General features: G+C 46.8%; 1 protein-coding gene across 1 annotated transcript in view; it reads right to left on the reverse strand.

The window, feature by feature from the left end:
- Window positions 1-14514, reverse strand: part of HTRA3 (HtrA serine peptidase 3) — a 36757-nt gene extending 22243 nt beyond the window's left edge. Inside the window, exons 1-3 of the mRNA XM_083152842.1 lie at window positions 13918-14514; window positions 4370-4469; window positions 281-503 (exon numbers count right to left, since the gene is read on the reverse strand). Coding sequence (XP_083008968.1) covers window positions 281-503; window positions 4370-4469; window positions 13918-14329 — 735 coding nt within the window. The 5' untranslated portion in view covers window positions 14330-14514. The remainder of the gene's footprint in view (window positions 1-280; window positions 504-4369; window positions 4470-13917) is intronic.
- Between the last annotated feature and the right edge of the window lie 6856 nt (window positions 14515-21370).

Below are 21370 nucleotides of genomic sequence, written 5' to 3' on the forward strand. Positions count from 1 at the left end.
TAATAATTATACACAGGGACACTTGTTAACGAGCCCATGCATAATAGTACATTTGAAACCTCTTAATTTATCTAATTTATGCGTACAGCATTAATACATTTCCTTCGTAGCAGTGACCAATGAGATTGATAGAAATGGAGGGCTCTCTATTGCCACCTCTGGGTCACAGCAGCAGATGTGAGTGTCGCCCCCTCCCCCTCTTTACATTCCAAGCAGTATTTGTTTCGGCAGGGATTCCAGGTAGGAGACGAGTCCTGAGCGGCCTAATATCTGTACTTACTTTAGGGAAAATCTTGATTGTTGCGATATCAGATTTCTTATCAATATCTTTGATTGTTGCCTCATAGGTGTCGCCGTTATGAAGCTGCACCTTTAGGTGCTGGCGCCCAGAGAGAGCGTTACTGCTTGACACCACGTGAGCATTTGTGACAATTAAACCCAGGTCAGAGATGATGAAACCAGATCCGCTGGACAAGGGAACATTGCGTCCAAATAACGGATGCCTGCAGACATCGGAGAAATGCTACAGGTTAGTCAATTATGCAACATCAGTATATCTTGAAAAATATGGTATAGAAAATACAGAAATATTTTTGAAACTATGTCAATAAAAAAAAAAAAAAATGTCCAGCGATTCTATACACGTCCGGTCATATATGCGTTCTCCCAACCGCTCCCTATAACTCTCCGTGTACATGTCCAAGCGGTCACTTGCTGTCATTCCCGTTTCCACTAAGGCCTTTATTCAGATCTGTTCGCAGTACAAATTTGTTCTCAAAATGGGCAAAACCATGTGCACTGCAGGTGGGGCAGATGTGCAGAGAGAGAGTGCAGAGAGAGAGTTACATTTGGGTGGGGTGTGTTGAAACTGAAATCTAAATTGCAGTATAAAAATAACGCAGCCAGTATTTACCATGCACAGAAACAAAATAACTCACACAAATCTAACTCTCTCGTCTATGGGCGAGATGTACTAAGCTAGAAAAGTGATAAAATGAAAAGTGATAAACCACCACCCAAGCAGCTCCTACCTGCCATGTAAAAGGCTGTGTTTGAAATATGACAGGTAGGAGTTGATTGGCTGGTTGTTTATCACTCTCCATTTTATCACTTTTCAAGGCTTAGTACATCTCGCCCTATATATGTTACATCTGCCCCATCTGCAGTGCAGATGGTTTTGCCCATTTTGAGAACAAATTTGTACTGCGATCAAATCGGAATAAGCGCCTAAATGCTCATTGAGAGTGGGATCGCAGCTGCGTGACAATCGCCTATTGCGTACGATAATGCCATCACTCCCTCTTACTTCTTCTGCTGCCGACAAGTCATTTCAGGACAGAATAAGAATATGAATTATGGAACAGTGCAGATTAAATGGCAAGCACTTAAGAATTTTTATGACTGTCTGAGACCACCATTTACTTTGGCAGAACCACTTTCTTCAGAATAAAAATACTTTGCATCACTTTCTACTTCTCTATATTCAAATGTTACAAAATAAGTTATTAAGTGGCTTTATTTCCCAATTGGTGATTTAGAGGTAAAACCAGTCTCGTTTGTGGCTCGGTTTATTAAAGCTGTATAATCATTTCATTTCACCACTATGGTGCTGTTCTTGGCTAGTCTTGCCAAGTTTTATAATAACCCCCTGGATGCTTTTGAAGAAATGTTTTACTTTTCAGTAAGTCGCACAGTACAGCCTAAGTGACTTTTTGACTTTTTACATAGGGGCTGCATGGGTCAGTGACATACAGATATGGCCAAGTACATCGTGGCTGCGTTGCGCATAAAGTGCGCTATGCAAATCGCGCCTGCTCCTTGCGCTATAGTCCCGTTACAGATCGCGTTATAAATGTAACGTAATCTTGTAAATGTAACCTGAAGTTACACTCATTGACCACCAGATGTCACTTTTCCCAAACAGTACAGCGCATGCGTAAAAATCTCTTCTACAAAACAGTGGCTGCCACGACTTTACACTACGGATTTTGTCCTTAATTTACGGACAGAGTTTTTGTATTTTATTCACAGAAGCAGCTACGTACGGTCATTTATGTAATTGGTATAGAAGCCATGCTAACCTTTGCTATTGCTGGATGACTACTTCAAACATTATTTGAGGACCTACAGTATCATACTTTACACTAGGAGGAGCGAAGATAATCACAGGTAACAGTGGCCTAGCGGGTAGAGGCACAGCTTCACTATGTCAGTATCAGTAGTTCGATCCTCAGTTGGTTACAATATATTTTCATTTTTTAAACATACTTTTTTTTTTTTAAATCAATAGTTACAGTATTTGGTGCTTATCAAATTCCTTCAGACTTTTCCACAAACAAAAATTCACAATGGCAGGCCGCCATGTACACGATAGTTAATACCCATACATACTGCGCTACAGAGAACGGTTTTTCAGAGAACAAATTAGATTTAGCTTTTCAGGTAAAAGTCCTTGCTTTGAGGACCGTGTTTCGGGATTAAATTCGCTTCTCCAGCTTTTCAAGGCTACACATGTCCCTGGTTCAGAGTACTACTGTGTGAACATAGGACCTACAGTATCATACTTTACACTATGGATTTTGTCCTTACTTTACAGACAGAGTTCTTTTATTTTATTCGCAGCCGCAGTGACGTACGGTAATTTATGTAATTGGTGCAGAAGCCATGCTAACCTTTGGTGAGGAGAGGAATGCAGGCAACAGGAAGCAACAGACTGAGAAATATATTGTGCAACGAGCAGGGTTCCCAGCAGCACTAAGTGGAAGATTGCATTGTCAAATGCACAAATACATACAATATACAGTGTACATAAAGCACCCCACCCAACTTCCATATTTTGGTAGTAGATTCCTGACCAATGGAGACCAAAAGAGGCACAGTTTGCACCCCAAAAAAATATTGTAAGAAATAAGTGATAAATCAGGGTGGGGTTTGGGTGGATGGGACAGGGCCTTTTTTTATGATGAGGATGCTTGTCTAAATGTTGGGAGGTTTATCAATGTAATCTGGCTGGACAGGACATGATAGACTTCTTAAAAACTTAAGAACATCTAAGGACCTGCTAGTGTCATTTTTCCTGGAGTAAGAGTGCAGTAGCGAGCCTTTATTGTTTTATTGTTATATAATAAAGAATGCATAAATACAAGGAACAAGCAGTAAAATAGTGTGGCATGTTCCAGGCTCGCTCCCAGGGTCACGCAGTAGCATGCAAGTGGATCCCACCCCCTGGCGAATATCCGCCCCCCCCCCCCCCCCCCCAGCCCCCAACCAAGTGAATTCCTGCAGTAGCATGCAAGTGGATCCCGCTCCCTGGTGAACATCCGCCCCCCCCCCCCCCACCGAGCAGGGCCGTCTTAACAATCTACTGGGCCCCTGGGCAAAATAATTTTTAGGGCCCCCCTCCACCCACCTATGTGCAGCAGCAGAGGAGGGCTGGGAGTTGTGTGGCGGGGATCCGGGCAGCAGCTGTCAGCGGCATCTGTCTAGGCGACTCATCGGTGGCGGCGGTGATCCAGGCAGCGGGGGGGGGGGGGCTGGGAGCTTGATGTAGCGGTGTGTGGTGGGGATCCAGGCAGCAGCTGTCAGCGTTGTCCGTCCAGGCAGCTCGCTCAGAACTTGATGTAGCGCTATTTGCTGCCGGGCAGGAAGCGCTGCAGATTTTGAAAAGACTGTCCGGACACTGATTGGCTGAGCGTCCGGCCAATTAACGTCCGGCCAGAATTTTCAGAATCAGCAGCGCTTCCCGCCCGGCGGCAAATAGCGCTACAGCAAGGTCTGAGTCGCCACTGCCTGTATGGACAACGCTGACAGCTGCTGCCCGGAGCATCCCCGACATATGCCGCCCAGATTGCTACATCCAGATCCCAGCCCCCCGCTGCCTGGATCACCGCCGCCACCGCTGAGTCGCCGCTGACAGCCGCTGACCGCATCCCAGCTGCCCACCGCCATTCCCCAGAGCAGTGCCGTCTTCCCCAGTGGGCTGGGCCCCTACAATCCTTGGGCCCCTGGGCAACTGCCCATTCAGCCCAATGGGAAAGACGGCCCTGCCACCGAGTGATTCCCGTAGTCGCATGCACTAGCATGCGGCTGCACGGAGGAGAAATCATTGGTGGTCGCTCTAATGATTTTTCCACTGTTCGTAAAGAAAAGTCAGCCTGACTTCTCTAGCGTACACTTCCCGATGAATTTGGGACAGGTGGTGATGTCCTGTATATCAGGCAACCTGTGGATCTATAGTAGGATTGAATGCAGCATGTTTGAAAATGTGACAGTTAGTAATGACCGTTGGTAGATCTCGAGGACCGGCTTGGCCACCGCTGCTCTATTCCATGCAGGACGAAGATGAGTAGATATCAGTGAAGGACGTTACCTCAGAAAGAGTTCAATGTGCACGACTGCAGGCGCGATCTTCTCCACCACATCAGCGATGAAGTTAAATTTGTACCTCGGACTGTTGGGATGTTGGTGACCTATACTGGCAGGAAAATTGGGTATGTTAGTAAGAACATTCTAAACACAGACAGGCTTAGCGTAATTACAGTCTTTGGGTTTGAACTTCAGACTCAGATGTCTCTGACGGCTTGTAAACCCACACGTAGTCAGAACTTTGGCTGACACCGTTCTTCTCACATACACCAACCATGACCAAAGGAGCACGAGAGGACTAGAACGGGAGGATTAGGTGTCATTTGTTCTGTGTAAAGGCACAATTACCCTAAGTCCTGTGGTGGCACATCACCCGGGACGGGCAGAGGGGTTAAGTTGTTCAACCTCAATGTTGTAAACAGAGATCCAGACTGGTGAGACTGGCCCCATGTCTTCCTCACTGTCTCGCCTCGCTGTGGCCATGTATATTTACTTGAGGATGACCACATTAAAGGTCCACTTGAAAGCAGCTATTGGCGTTTATGTAACAGGCTTCCCTAATGTGTATAGTAGCACGGCTTCATGTGGTTCCTAGCCACAGGCATCACATTCAGCATGGAAGCATTCCAGACAGTGCAAAGGCTTCCAATATTTACATGCAGAGGACCACTACGTGTAATCTAGAACTAGACTTTAGTGAAAGAGCTGAGCTAGCAAAATATACACACACACACACACACACACACACACGTGTCGGTGCCATCTCAGGATGGGTATAGCACAGCAGTTCTCAAACTGTGGGCCCTGACCAGAAAAGTGGGTCCTGACCTACTCAGTTTGGGGTCACGACTCCATGTTGCTGACCATCAGGCCGATGACTTTTCTAATCTCAGCCAGTGATTCAAGGAGTCTAAAATATCTGTTGAATTGTCTGTTATTTTAGACTCCTCACATCATTTGTGCCTCCTCAATGCTGCCATGTATGTGCTGTCTGCTGACTACACGTGTGATGTGATGTGATGACCTTCTGCAGTAATTTGCTGGGGTCCTGTCATTATTTTTATTGTTTGATGGGGTCCCAGAGCAGAATAGTTTGAGGACCCCTGGTATAGCAGAATAAAGTTATTTCGGAAATAAAATATTTTCAGAACTTTTTAGAACTGACTGTGAAGATATCCTATATATTGTAAGCTTGCGCGCGGGGCCCTCTTACCTCTTTAGCTGTCTGTTATTATATTGCCCAGTTTTATTACAATTTTGTTCCCATTCAGAGAGTGCAACAGAATATGCTGTCACTATATAAGTAACTAATAATAAGATGTGAGACTGGATTGAAAAGTAATGCCTCCATGGTTATACCTTTTTTGTATTTGTGAATGCATTTGAACACTTTATTTTGTACATGATAACTCAGTTTATCCTCTATGTCAGGGATGGCGAACCTTCGGCCCTCCAGCTGTTGTTCAACTACACATCCCAGCATGCCCTGCTACAGTTTTGCTATTTGGTCATACTAAAACTGTTGCAGGGCATTCTGGGATGTGTAGTTCAACAACAGCTGGAGGGCTGCTCTATGTAATGCACTATTTACTTTTCAACATATAGGTAGTCCCCATACCTTTCCGCGCAATGCTTGACGAGTCTGGCAGACCCGTAGGAGAAGAAAGCTGGTGGTTGTTGTCAACACCAGGACCAATCGGCAGCTTTCACCTCGTCATCAGAGATGAGTGTTGACCCTTAGGGTGCTCTTTCATCTTTGGGAAGAGGTGAAAGTCGCAGGGCGCAAAGTCGGGGCTGTACGACGGGTGTGGCTGAACCTCCTTGAACTGCAGGCGCTGCAACCCTCTTCCCATAGACGAAAGAGCACCTTAAGGGTCAACACGTCAACTCTGACGACGAGGTGAAAGCTGCCGTTCAGTCCTGGTGTCGACAACAACAACCAGCTTTCTTCTCCGATGGGTTTGCCCAACATGCGTGGAAAGGGAGGGTGACTACGTTGAAAAGTGAATAGTGCGTTACATAGAGGAGTTATCATGTACAAAGTGTTCAAATGCGTTCACAAATGAAAAACTGCTAGCCATGAGGCATTGCTTTTCAATCCAGCTTGCTTTTACCTCGTTAATCACTCCAATACCATTTATTATATTACTGCGATAAGGAAATCCGTGTTATCACCCGGTTTGATAAATAGGGGCCTAGATGATAAATGTGACCTGCAATATGACATAGCCACGTTCATTCTCACCAGTTGCACAGAAATTATTTGTATGAAAAAAGAATATTTGAATACTTGGTGCAGACATATATGCCATGTATTCAGACTTGGCAGCGCTTCTCAATACGTTACAGTAACACCTTTGTAAACACTCGGCTCTCCCATTTTAGCGGCTAATTGCCGCCCATAAACCCAGAAGCCGCTATGTCTGCACTTCTCCACAGGGACACACCGGCACGGCTAAGAAAAAGGTCTCTGTACTTTAAACCTCATTGTATGGCACATTCTCCCAGTTTACGACCATAACATTCTGGATTACAGGCCTCAGTGCATAAAGAAATAAACTGTTCGGCTACTAGTTATGTGGCAGCTGCAGATGTGAAGCTCAATGACTGCATCTCATACACTGCAGGAAAGGTGAGGAAGATTAATGTTGAAGATTAATGTTTATTTTCCATTTTAACCTTGGACACGGTAGCGCGCTCACAGGAAAGACACTGACTTTGTAACCTTGCAAAAAGGGAATCCTAACCGCAGGGCCGGATTTAGTGTTATGGCCGCCCCTAGGCACACTTTTTTTTGCCGCCGCCCCCCCCCCCCCTTCCCAATTAGAGAGGGATTGACAGAGGAAGAGAGGGGGAGTGAAAGAAGGGGGGAGAGAGAGGTAGTTAGGGGGACAGTCAGTGAGAGAGAGGGGGCAGTGTATACATATGTGCTGGCTCTGCCTGTCCTCCGCGCTCTTGTCCTGTTTAGACTTATTCATCTAAAGGCAGGCAGGTCCCGGCTCCCAGCGGTGCACGGCTCAGTGCTCCTGTGGGAGATGGCAGGCTGGTCCCGGCTCCGAGCTCCCATCGGAGGTGACAGGCGGGTCCTGACGATGCGCAGCTCAGTGCTCCAGCGGGAGGTGTAAGGCAGGTCCCGGCTCTGAGCTCTTGTGGGAAGTGACAGGCGGTCCTGGTGATGCGCGGCTCAGGACCTTCTGCGGTAGGTGGCAGGCAGGTCCCGGCACCAGGTGTTGCGCCCCTCCCGCAGGAGGTGTTAGGCAGGTCCCGGCTCAAGTCGTTGCGCGGCTCCAGGCTCCCACAGTCAGTTTTCTTTTATTGCAGCTGTTTTAAAAAGAATTGGCTACATGGCAGGAGGCATGTGCTGCCGCCCGTAATGGGTGCCGCCCCTAGGCCCGTGCCTAACCGTAAACTGGTCAGAAGCCAACAAAATAGACATTAGCCCCATCTAGTCTGCCCTGATCCATCATTTGCGCAACAAAATAGGATGGCTAAGATTATGCGTATTATCTGTGTAGAATGTGTAACCCAGAGAAAATTCATTTCAATGTGCTCAGTATTTTCCATCGCCCCGTAATTAAATGCAATTCTTTTCTGGTAAAACTATAGTTTATTGTGGGACGGATGTTATTCCATTCCTCACATTGTACTTTTAAACGTTTCATTATATTGGTGAAATCTTCGAATCCACATTGAATTTTGTGGATCCAAACCAAAACCCCTTCTGGATCCTGGTTAGCATATAACTGCGTTTTGGAATTCGGATTTTAAATCTGAAATTTGGATTTTGGATTGCAACAAATGATTTGAACTGTTTTACCATTTTTTTTTTTTATTCATTTTTAACTGAACTGAAAACCGAATTCAAACCAAAACACTTGGGGGTGGTTTAATTGAAACTATATTTTGACGCCTAACTCAGGCAGAGGGGGTGGTACTGTGCCCAAAATTGGAATTGAAATATTTCATCCTGCAGCGTAAAAAAGAGTGTATGTACAATGTAGATGACAGGCACCTGGACTGGCCTATGCGCAGTATCGGCCATGGTACTGTACATGCACATACACCGGTTGTATGGACTGCTACGGCTGCAGCCCATAGAAGCCAAAGAGGCAGCCCCTCCTAATCGGACTGCCTTGGGTGACTGGTAGGTTGGATTTCCAATAGGAAGTTACTGCCAGTCACAGTGAAGCCAGTGCAGTCTCCCAGACTGCATCTGGCTTCACTACAGTGATGGATTTTAACTGGGGGCAGCTATAGTCCTGCAGGCCATTGAAAAAAACCACCCCCGCAGCCCATAGGTAGTAACTGCCACTGATGCTGACACAATACAATCCACACAACCAACAATTACAGGCCCTCTAACGGAAAGGTCATTTTGCACCCCCACAGTCGCTGCAATCTTGAAGAATGAAGAAATAAAATTAAATGCAAATTGCACATCTTCAAATAATAATTTTTGGCCTGAGTTGTACGTGTTTGCACTTCACAATTCAAGTACATCTGTGCATTTGTACCATCCCCAGCAGCTGTCATCGCACTTACACCTACCCTATGCTACTGTAGGTGCAGACCAGCCTGTATTTGCATGTTATACTTGTGCATGTTACAATACTACTGGGCTTGCACGGTGCCATGTGAGTCACATGCATGCACTGAGCTAAGTGCACACTTGCGGCACACATAACTGAGATGTACAGTTTGGGGCCAATAGGGGGAAGATACCCACATGGTCAGTAACTTGTAAGGGAAAGAAATCTGTTGTGGTTTGGAGAATAGCAGTGTGTTGAGAGGGTGGGGGTTCATTCCATTTACACCACCAGGGGGCCTCCATTTCCTCGGTGTCCATTGAGCCTGCCCCTGAATAGCACTGTAAAGGGTTATACTCTATGTAGATATAGGGGGTATTCAATCCGGGACTATTGGAAAAATATGCACTTCTCGGTCGAATTTACATTGGACCTATTCAATCCATTTTTTGACTGTCAGAAAAATCGGCACGGTCTGAAAACACGTCCATCGGCTAAATACTCACTGATCCACGTGTTTTATTAAATCATTTTGAATCTGCATCGGTGGAAAAGTCGTCTGAAAATGGCCTGATTGAATAGGTATGTCCAGATTTTTAGATAGCCAAAAAAATCTGGACAACATTGAATACCCCACATAATGTGTGTATGTGCGTCTGTGCATGTGTGTGTGTGTATGTGTGTGTGTGTGCGTGTGCATCTGTGTGTGTGTGTGTCTGTCTATAGCTCCAGTCTGTCTATGGAAGAACTGAAGGAATGAACTGAAGGGAGGGATAGAGAATCCATGACCAAATGTAATAGCCTCCAAGTTCAGCACACGTGGGGGATGTCCGCCAAACATGGAGGGTTTTTAAAGGGCAAACATTTACAGGGCATGGTTTTGCCTTGAAAATGATTGCCCCTTTAAAAAGACCTCTGAGTTCGGCCGGCATCCCGCACGGGTGCGGAACTCGGAGGCTAATACATCTGGCCAATGATCTCTTATCCTGCTCTGTATTCATCAATTTGTATTTCAGCCTTTAATTAGGGAAGACTAGATACCAGAAGGGAGGAGGCCGGGTGTGTACAGGATACACAGTGCCACACTGACATAACTGCTCCACACAGCGCCCTTCTGGCTGCTCTCACGTTAGCTAAAATATTCAAGGAATGAAAACAACAGGAAAATCTCATCCATATTGTGTCTGTGCTCCGCTCTGTCATCGTACAGTAAGTTCTCTGTCATCTGAGGCCACAGGCCGAACTTTATGTAGGGAGAGAGATAAACTACCAACCAATCCGCTCCCAATCAGCATGCTACAGGCTGTGGGGCCTATTAGCTTAGTCTTGGAGAGAGATAAAGTGAAGAGAGACAAGAGTACCAGCCAATCAGCTAATAACTGTTGTTTCAGGCTGTGGTATCTCTTTACGAAGCCTTGGTGAGAGATAAAGTACCAGCCAATCAGCTAATAACTGTCGTGTTTCAGGCTGTGTTTGGGGCAATTAGTTCTGTTATTGGGCCTGATTCACACCCTATCACACAGCCACGAATTGGCACGGTCAGTGTTAAGTTTAGACGCCACCCTGCTAGAGTGTAATCCCACCTTGTGAGTTAATGTGAGCACTGTGCATATGGATGGGCAGCCACCCAAATCCCATCCTAACTGGCTCACCATCGATATGATTTTTACACTGGCCACTTGTAGCCCTGGACTTACTTGGGGGGCTATGGAGAAAGGCACACATCCTACCCCCAAAACGCCCAGGCATGCCTAGCCATTTCCTGGACACTCCCAGCGTTCTTTTCTGGAATGCCAGCGTTTGTCTTAGCGCTTCCCTAAATGGGCGGTTTCCACCCCCTGACACCTACTTCCTGTCAATCACCTTGCAAACGGCATTCGTATAGAAATAGTATCATTGCAGGATGGCCTGGCGCATGCGTACGGAGAACCGCACACATGCGCAGTGTATCGTTAATTGGCCGCCATGCAAATTTGCAGCCGTGTGATTAAGGGGGGGGGGGATGCACTAACATCTGTAGCCCCGATTTGCCCCCCTCCGCCGGCTACCGCAGCAAAGGGCAGCTCCTTCGATAAGAGTTGCTCTTTGCAAAGCAGCCATTGTTGGGTGAGCGGGTCCCCGGTGACTCCCCCCACCTCCTACCCAGCTGCTGTTGCGGGGCAGCTCCGCCTCCTCCCTGCACCCAAAGTTGATGTACGGGCTAGGGAGGAGGATGTCACTGGTCCGGGCAGCACAGCAGGAGGGAGGTCGGAGGGGGTCCTTGCGGAGCGGCGGGGCTCCTTGTGGGGGCGGAAGCAGGTCATGGTAAGAAGCCCATAAACTTCTATGGGGTCTCGTCAGCTTTTGCTGTCGATACCCCGCCCCCCCCCCCCCCCCGCAGCGGAAACCCGGCGTGTGGGTCTTCCTGCATACTAAAATGCGGTAAAAACCCCGATACCGGGGGTTTTACCGCATTTTTCCTTTAGTGCATCCCACCCATTGTCTCATAGAACGCAGATGCCTCACTAGTGCCCATGAAATATGTGCTGTAAACCAAGAATTGTCGCTGTGTCCTATAGAAGTATTTTGGTGCAATTGGGTTTCGGGGCTGAAGTTGATAAAACAATAGTAAAAATACAACATGACACGGGCAATTCGGACACTGTAAATCTCTGCCGTGAAATGCGCCCGTGTGATAACATATTTATTAATTATAAGATTTTGGGGTCTATTCTTGAAGCATTTACAAGAGTGGAGAAGTGAGACAGAGGAGAAGTTGTGGCAACCAATCAGCTTTGAGGTAACATTTATCTTTTACTGCAGTCTATACAATTAAACATACAGTAGCAGCCGACTGGTAGCCAGGGGCAACCACTCTTTTCGCTGCTTCATGAATGGACCCATTCATAACTGATAATTATAATTTCTTATGGCAGGAATAAGGAATGATGGATTGGCAGAATGTATTCAAATACACAACGGCCCTCATTCTGGTTGTGACAGAACCATACAACACATACACACCATGGCAGGACCATACAATACATACACACCATGGCATACAACACATATACACCCTGTCAAAACCATACAACAAATACTGTACACACCATGGCAGGACCATACAACACATACACACCATGGCAGGACCATACAACACATATACACCATGGCAGAACCATGCAACACATACACACCATGGCAGAACCATACAACACATACAGTACACACCATGGCAGAACCATACAACACATAAAGTACACACCATGGCAGAACCAAACAACACATACACACCATGGCAGAACCATACAACACATACACACCATTGCAGAACCATACAACCCATACACACCATGGCAGAACCATACAACACATACACACCCTGGCAGAACCATACAACAAATACTGTACACACCAGGGCAGAACCATACAACTCATACACACCATGGCAGAACAATGCAACACATACACACCATAGCAGAACCATACAACACATATACACCATGGGAGAACCATACAACACATACACACCACGGCAGGACCATACAACACATACACACCATGGCAGGACCATACAATACATACACACCATGGCAGGACCATACGCACCATGGCAGAACCATACAACCCATACACACCATTGCAGAACCATACAACCCATACACACCATGGCAGAACCATACAACACATATACACACCATGGCAGAACCATACAACACATATACACACCATGGCAGAACCATACAACACCTGTTCACCACTATGGGGAGTATCAGTGAACCGAATCTACCTACTGTAACAGCCCAACTGGGAAGAGAGAGAACCCTCAAGTCAGGACTGTCCTTCCTAATTTGGGTCATTTTGGAGATAAGAGATAATTCTAGCGGGTATAACATCTGCATTGATCACCGTTACTACCTGATCGAACCCTGACATCATGTGACTGTCAGTTCTACATCCATAGGACACTTGTTATATGAAATTCTTGCTCAAGGTTCTACAGCTGCATATGACAAGTGTCCCTGGGATCTATTTATAAAGGTGACAAAAGTCCCTTTCTGTAAGATCACCTATGGGCCAAGCTGGATGCTCATGCACCTATGCAATGGGAACTCCTCGTCTGCTGCTGGTGGTGTATTCGCTGGGGTTCCAAAAGAAGGTCCTACCATTGTTGCAAAATGCATTAGTTTGACCAGATCTACCTGTACATGAATATCCTCCACTGCCGACTGTTTTTTTAGCCGACATGCACTGACAGGCGGTATTTTGTGCCTTACTATCCACTACGGCGAGGTGGGAGAATAAAATAATGTGCCAAGCGCAGCGAGGCACCGTGCCTAAAGCATGGCAAGCGCAGCGAGGCACCGTGCCCAAAGCATGGCAAGTGCAGCGAGGCACCGTGCCCAAAGCATGGCATTGAGGCACACTTTGACTGTGTCCATGTCGACATTTGGGACAAAAAAAAGGTGAAAAACTCATGCCGAACATTTCCATCATTGACCTAATGCTTGTGTCAACCTTCCAACCCTGTCGAACTTAGCCATGTTGACATATTGCATGTGTCAACCTAAGCCATGGAGACCTTCAGTGGTTGACCCAATGCATGTCGACCTAAGGTCCACACATAACTAGAACACATAGTAATGTACAGGGGGACAGAAGGCAGTTTTTGGGGCCACCTGGAGAGTTTATATAGGTGTTATTAATGTCGACATGTGTCAACATGGACCCCCAATTACTGTAACATGTCTCCTTCCCATTATCAAACATAGTCCACGTGGATCATAAAGTATAAAAGTTGGTTAAAACTAAATAAATTGTAAAAAAAAACTTGTGTTAATGTCCACCTAGTGTATGTCGACCAATATTGGTTGACCTATTGACTGTCAACCTAGACAATGTCGAGCTCACAGCTGGAACCAAGAACTAGCTATCTAGATGGATAGACTGTAGATATTTTAATTAATTTCTTTCAAATCATTCACTTAATAACATCTATGCCAGCTGTGCCCCCTGCCACTGTCAGCCCAGGCATGCCTGTACTTACCCGATATGCAGGCTCCCTTGTGTACCTGCGCCACCGGCGGGTGCCCCTGCTGCAGCGCCCTCCTGCTGGCCAGCTTCATCTGGCACAGGTTGCTGTAGGTGTGCCCGTCGTTGGCGCACACCTGGTAGTCGTGCTTGCACTGGCAGGTGCCCTTCAGCCCCCGCATGCCAGGCGGCGGCTTGCACTGCAGAGTGTCCCCGCACGGCGGGTCCCCTTCCCGGCCGCAGGACTCTCCTTCCCCCGCAGCGCACACCAGGCAGCAGTTGCAGCGGTCCGGGACGTAGCCGTTGGGGCAGACGGGACTGGGGCAGCGGGACACATCGCAGCGGGCTGGGCAGGCTGGGGAGCCCCGGATCAGGGGGAGGGAGAGCAGGAGCAGCAGTGCTGGGAAGCAGGGAGACCCCTTCCTCATGGTTGCAGCAGGGCACAGACTGGTTCTCCTAGCTGGGCTGGCACAGTATGGCTTCTATGGCATCCAAGCTGCAGTGCATGTAACAGGGGCAGACTCCTCTATAGGTGAGGGCAGCTGTGCACCACTGCAGGGAGGACCAAGGATGGGGGGTGCTGGCACTCAGGCCAGGCAGCAGGGATGTCTGCAGTGCTGTACTCAGTTACCTCAGTTATATGGGACAGCTCTGTGGGAGCAGGGGGGAGTTACATACATGGGCTGGAACACTTATGTTCTAAGTTCTCTTATTTGACTCAGCCCCTACATTACTACAGCTTACACCCCCACCACTGTGCTGCTGTGCCACTCACTGGGGCGAGTGAGGGTGGGGGTGCCTGATGCATAGGGCCACCCTGTATCTTCTGCTGCCCTAATCTGACATCATATCAGCAGCCACTTCATGTTGGCAAGTTGTAGCTAAATTACAGTCACTGTTTCCACGATTACAGATGTGAGGTAGCCAGAGTGCTGACACACAGTAATAACAGCAGGAATTGGCTGCAGGGCCCCTGCTCCAGGCTCCTGGCCCAGTCCTAGATCAGATGTTTGAGTTCCTGGATCATCAAACATCATTCTGTCAGCCTGTAAGGTTGGGCTGGAGATCTACCAAGAGGTCACGTTTCCCAGACCACCTAGCTGGTGCACTGGTGCAGTCATTACTGTCTGTCACATTTTCAAATGTGTGCTGCAATCATTCCTGACTAAAACATTGTATAGATCCATAGGTGGCCTCTGGAACCTTGGGACTGCGCAACGTATCGGATGTCATACACATGCAATATGGTCAGATTTCACGGTCCATCAACCGGAATCGGGTGAAATCGGGCCCAAATCACATAGTGTAATGGGCCTTAAGAGTCATCCTTAGTTTTGTGATAGTCAGACTCTTTTCTAATATGCCTGGAAATACTTATACATCAATTCAGGAGACCTGCATCCAGGGGTGTAGCAAGGGCGGGTCCAGTGAAGCATGTGCTCCAGGTGTCAAAAGCTTCAAAGGGCACTGTGCAGGTGGGCAATAAATCAATTTGTCATTTTTTTTCCCGTGGGAGCAATCATTGGGGGAAATTGACTAAGATGGGAGTTCTATTTCAGCCAATCAGAATCTACTTCTTATTTATTTAACGCCCCTTGTGGGGGACAATGTTTTTTATATGGAAGCAGAAGGGACATGACATGGGCTTGCTCCGGGTGCCATTGCTCTATGCCACGCATGTCCAAACTGTGGCCCTCCAGCTGTTGTGAAACCACACATCCCAGCATGCATTGCCATAGTTTTAGCATTCCCTAATAACAAAACTGTGGCAAGGCATGATGGGTCGTGTAGTTTCACAACAGCTGGAGGGCCATAGTTTGGACATGCCTGTCCTATGCTATGCCTCTGCCTGCATATCCACCCTGTTTGGGCTGACAAGTTTGGAACTGAGACCTCAGGATGCGTATACCATTATGGCCAAGCGCCCATCAGTACCAGGCCCTTACCAAAATCACTACTACTGATACCTCTAGGGATGGCACACTATGATAACAACACTTTCCCAAATCTACAGTGGAATTATAAAGATCTTACTGTAGGTAATTTATAGGCTGTCGTACCCAACATGGGAAAGGACTAATTGCCTGATTTGCCATGTCTGCTTTGGTTCAGAGAGTATCTGGTTGATAGATTTACAGTAAAAAGATACAGTCAAACTGTCAACCCCAAATGGTCGAAATGCAAAAGGTTTACAGATTAACGGCAGACAGTACCTAAGGCGCAGGAATCCTGACTGCCGGCATCCCAAACATAAGTATGCCAAAACCTAACCCTCCAACCCCCAACCTAAGGCTACCACTTTGGGGGGGGGGGGGGGGGACACAGGGCCAGATTAAGGGGGGGTACAGGGGGTCAGTGTCGCTGGGCCCCCTTCTATCTAGGGCCCCCTGGGGGAGGGTTAGGCTTAGGCATGAGGGGGGGGCGGGGATTAGGGTTGTGCTGCGTATGTATCCCATATAAACAGCTACACACACTACATGGCAATAACATATAGCGCGACATATAGCGCGAGATACAGCAAGCACCGCAAGAATATTGCGATGCTTGCCGCCAGCCTCTTCATGCATACCAGCATTTACGAACGCCATATGCATGAAGAATTTGGCAAAGGACGGCTCTTGCGGTAAGACCCGTGCTTTGCGATGATGGGACTTCCAGGTTTTGGACCCGGAGATCTACAGTATCTGCGCATGCCTCAAGTGACATGCGCTCTGCCAGGAATGCTGGGATGTATCCAGTTGGATACTGAGATAGAAGCAAAGAGGCTTCTATGGGCAACGCTGATTTTAAAATCGTGTTGCCCACCGCATCCAAGCCCCCGAATGTACCGCATTCCAGGCTTGGTGCATATGGGGACCGTGGCCATACCTCCAAAAATTTTATTTTCAAAGGTTTGGCCGCATTTTTTTTCCTTTGATGCATCTCACCCATAAAAAGATACATGGTTATTTTGGTATTATAAATGAAGGAAACAAATATATTTGGGCAACCACAAAGGACATTATGTGTACCAATCTAGAAACAAAAGATTTACCGAATAAGAATTACCGACAAGATCCAATGTAACTTTGGCAATAGTAAAATAACCTTCTGGTTATTGGCATAGTATTATACTTGTAGCACGATCTTTATACTATTTTTGTCAGATTTTGTCATCCAAACAGTTGATATCTACAAGTCTCAACCCATCTTTGTTTCACCATGTTATCATCATACGATAATTGCAGTTATTATCTCTTAACATCTATATATAAAGGCTAACTACTCCTCAATTCTATGAGGTGAAGTACCGCCACTGGCCACTAGACGGACCAAATTACTCCTTTGTTAAAGTGAAAGCAATTTTTGCAGATACACTGATCTGTTTTAAACTAGCTGGATATGGACAGAGGGAGCTGTGAAGACAGAGATAGGAAGTAGGAGCAGAAAGGGACTGGGGGTAGAGTGGAGAGTTTGTGGGCTAAAAACCATCACAGCTCAAAGTGAAAGTTAAAACTGTCACAGCTCAAAGTGAAAGTACGTTGCAGAAGCCGTCATTTTGAAAGGCTTTTTACTAATCTCCTTTATAAACCTACTGTACGAGTAACTCTCAGACGTTTGTTATTCTTATTCTAAACTGTGTGAAGTTTTCAGTGCACAAGAAAGTTTACATAGCTGACATTTCCAGGCCACCGCATGTAAACTGTTATCACAGCCCTGGGTTTATCTTATAACATATTGTTCTAAACGTGCTATAATGGAAATAAGAGCATCAATATAAGCCTTAAACCCAATAAGGTATCAAAAAATGTACCATGCTGTATATGCTTTGTTTCAGTTGTCATTCATGTTACCTATGAGACTACAATAACATTAATGTTATTTGCATCTTTTTTGCTCATTGATCACCTTACCCTTGTTTCCCTTTCAAAATACTTGTTACACACATGGAGTAAGGTTAGTTAGTTAGAAGCAGAGGACAATAAATGGAAACTATTGGGTAAATGACGATGGTTCGTTAGCTGGCGTACGTTTGCATGGGGCCGATAATTGCGCTTTGCGCATTTCTGCTCATGTGCATGCGATTGGATGTAGGGATGGACATCAACCATCAATGATTCGAAATCATCGATGGTTCATGGCTGATGTCAAATACTTTTGACATCGATGGGGGGAACCAGATGGTTTCCCTCCATCGATGGAATAGCAAAACGATGTTTTTCTTTTTTCAAAGTGTGCCGGGACACGGAGCATAGCTCCGCCCCCGACACTCACAAAGCCCCGCCCCCTGTGTTTTGATTGGCCCACAGGCCAATCAATCAAATACAATGGATGACCATCGATATGTAAAATTATCGATGGTCATCTATTGCATAGTTAAACAGTGGCCAGTTGCAGAATTGCCATTGATGGGCAACCATTAATGGCAACAATGGCCATCCCTAACCGGATGTCAGCTGCCCGACCACTTGCTCCCGAGCGTACACGCTATGTAAGGTTGCTCAGAGCAACCATCGAAAGATGTGGAAGGGTCCCGGCGGCATGCGAATAGATGGTTATGTAAAACATCCATTTGCAGCCTGTGCGGACCTATGGGCCTGTGAATGGGGGGCCGGCATACCACCATTTGCATGGCGGGATCTGGTTCACACGCAAGGATACGAATTAGCATCCGAGCGAATGAACCAGAACCTCCATAGTCCTTTGGATTAGCCCTTGGTTCTGACTATAGATACCCATGCAGATACACTGGGTGGCACAGACGGTGTAATGGTTAGCATGACTTCCTCACAGCACTGAGGTCTTGGGTTTGATCCCCACCATGGCCCTGTCTGTGTGGACTGTGTATATACTAACAGGTTAATTAGCTCCTGACAAAAAAATAACCGTAGTGTGTTGCAATGACCATAGATTGTAAGCTCTACTGTGCGATTATGTTAATAGGCAAAATACTCTCTGTAGAGTGCTGCAGAATATGTGCACGTGGAATACATACCTGATAACATATAAATAACCCGTAATACACAACATAAATAAACTGAGGGAAAGATTCAATACTGTATGTATAATCTCATAAACCAGGACAGTGGGAGAATGGTACTTAACACATTCTCTGCAGCATCTGGAAGACGGAGAGGACCCGTGGTAGGGTACAAATATGGGGGAAGCGGTCATCTATTAGAATGAACTTAGGTCTACAGTCATTAGGTCGACCCCACTAGGTCGACTGGCAGGAAGGTCGACCTGACTTAAGGTCGACATGGGACAAGGTCGACATGACTTAAGGTCGAATTTGCATAAAGGTCGACATGAGGAAGGTCGACTGGTCATAAGGTCGACATGGGTTTTTCATTGTTTTTTGAGCCGACATGTGCCGACAGGCGGTATTTCATGCCCTACCATCCACTAGGGCGTGGTGGGAGAATAAAATAGTGTGCCGAGCGCAGCGAGGCACCGTGCCTGAAGCATCGCGAGTGAAGCGAGCGATGCGAGGGTCCGATTCTCATTGCCAACTGTGTCCATGTCGACTGTGTCGACATTCGGATCAAAAACAGTGAAAACCCCATGTCGACCTTATGACCAGTCGACCTTCCTCATGTCGACCTTTATGCAAATTCGACCTTAAGTCATGTCGACCTTGGCTCATGTCGACCTTAAGTCAGGTCGACCTTCCTGCCAGTCGACCTAATGGGGTCGACCTAATGACTGTAGACCTAAGTTCATTCTGACAGATGTCCCGATTCCAAATATGGGCACTCTGGTGCCGCACCACTGGAAACTTGGACCCTATCACATTCACCAATTTGTGGTTTTTTTTTTTTTATCTGTGACAAAGCAGTTAGGAGCTGATTAACTGGAACTTGTTCCCTCTATACTTTATCTCTCTCCACTTGACCTTTATAAAAGCATGGAGAGAGATAAAGCACTAACCCTCTGTTCTATCTGTTATTTGAGTCAGTTGACAATTTGCCCGCAGTGATAGTAGAGGAACATGGGCAGCTTCTTGATCCCATTAGTTGCAGTCAGATGACTTCTCTGGATCAGTCATCCCAATATAAGCTGGTAGCTGTGTACAGTATACACACCTGTCAGATGTCCCATCCAGGATCTCACGCTGTAGCTCCTCCTTTGTTATAAATATTTGGTAAATTATTCATGAGCTAATCCTGTTAGTGATCTGTCACAAGTACTCACAGACAGACAGACATTTTGGGGGAAATTTACTAATGCTGTGTACACACGGGGGTGATAGGGGCTGAAATCACTGGGAATATGGTCGCTGTGCGACCATATTGCCAGTGATTGGAGTGTGCACCAGCGATAAATCGCCGGGTGCGCGCTCCCGTTTTCAGATCCTGAATGGTCGCTGGTCGGAGGAACATGCTCCTCCGACCAGCGACATCCCCTGCCTCTTCTCCCGGCAGTGTTTAAATTTTCATCTGCGACCATCTCTGGTCGCAGATGAAAACGGGACACGGGGCAATATGATTGCTGAGCAATATATTGCTAGCAATATATTGCCAGCGATCATATTGCCCCGTGTGTACGCACCTTAAGTTGTGTATTCTACTTCACGTCATACTTGCCTGCCTGATCCTACTAGAAGATACTAGACAGGATCTGATTGGTTGCCCATTAGCAACAGCACGGAAAGCATACTTGCCTACCTGACCCTCTCCATATGGGAGAAAATGTTCTGTTTCTGGTCTTCCCTGGTAATGTATGATTGCCATCACCTGTGGGGAGCTAGGTAAAGGTGTTTCACCACAGGTGCTGGTAATCATACATAACCAGGGAAGTCCAGGAGCAGAGCATTTTCTCCCACATGGAGAGGGTCACGTAGGCAAGTATGCTTCACGTGCTGTTGCTAATGGGCAACCAATCAGATCCTGTCTAGTATCTTTTAGAGCAGGGGTGGACAAACCGGTCCTCGAGATCTACCACGTTTTCCAGATCACCTAGTTGGTGCACAGCTGTAGTCAGAGGCAGAACTCTGGGAGGCAATGGAGTCATCTGCCGCCGGGCTCCTGCTCCCAAGGGGGCACCTCTCCTTACCTTTGAGTTTGAATCAGTTAATTGAAATAAGTTGATATTGCTAATGTGGCATACTCCCCCTTCTAAAAAAATGTATGCAAGTGTCACACCCTGTATTGGACCCATGACCTTACTGGAGACATACACCTTACTGTATGGGGGGGGGCACCAGTACTTACCTTCCCTTCGGGCAACTGGGATGAACTTACGCCACTGGCTGTAGTCATTACTAACTGTCACATGACCCAGGGAGGGGGCGGGGCTAAAATGACACAAATCGCTGTGTTTTGCAGCATTTTAGCCCCTCCCTTATCCACAGACCTGCAAATTAATGCGGCTGCCGGCCGTGGGGGTGGGGCTTGTTGACGTCAGCCTTGCCCTTCCCCCAAAACGAAGCCTCGTCCAGCCCCCCTTTTACTGCTCTCTGGGCATCTCCCGGAGAGGAGTTTTAAAAA

This window comes from Crinia signifera, chromosome 1 (genome assembly GCF_055691185.1).
Source record: "Crinia signifera chromosome 1, ASM5569118v1, whole genome shotgun sequence".
Taxonomy (NCBI): Eukaryota; Metazoa; Chordata; class Amphibia; order Anura; family Myobatrachidae; genus Crinia; species Crinia signifera.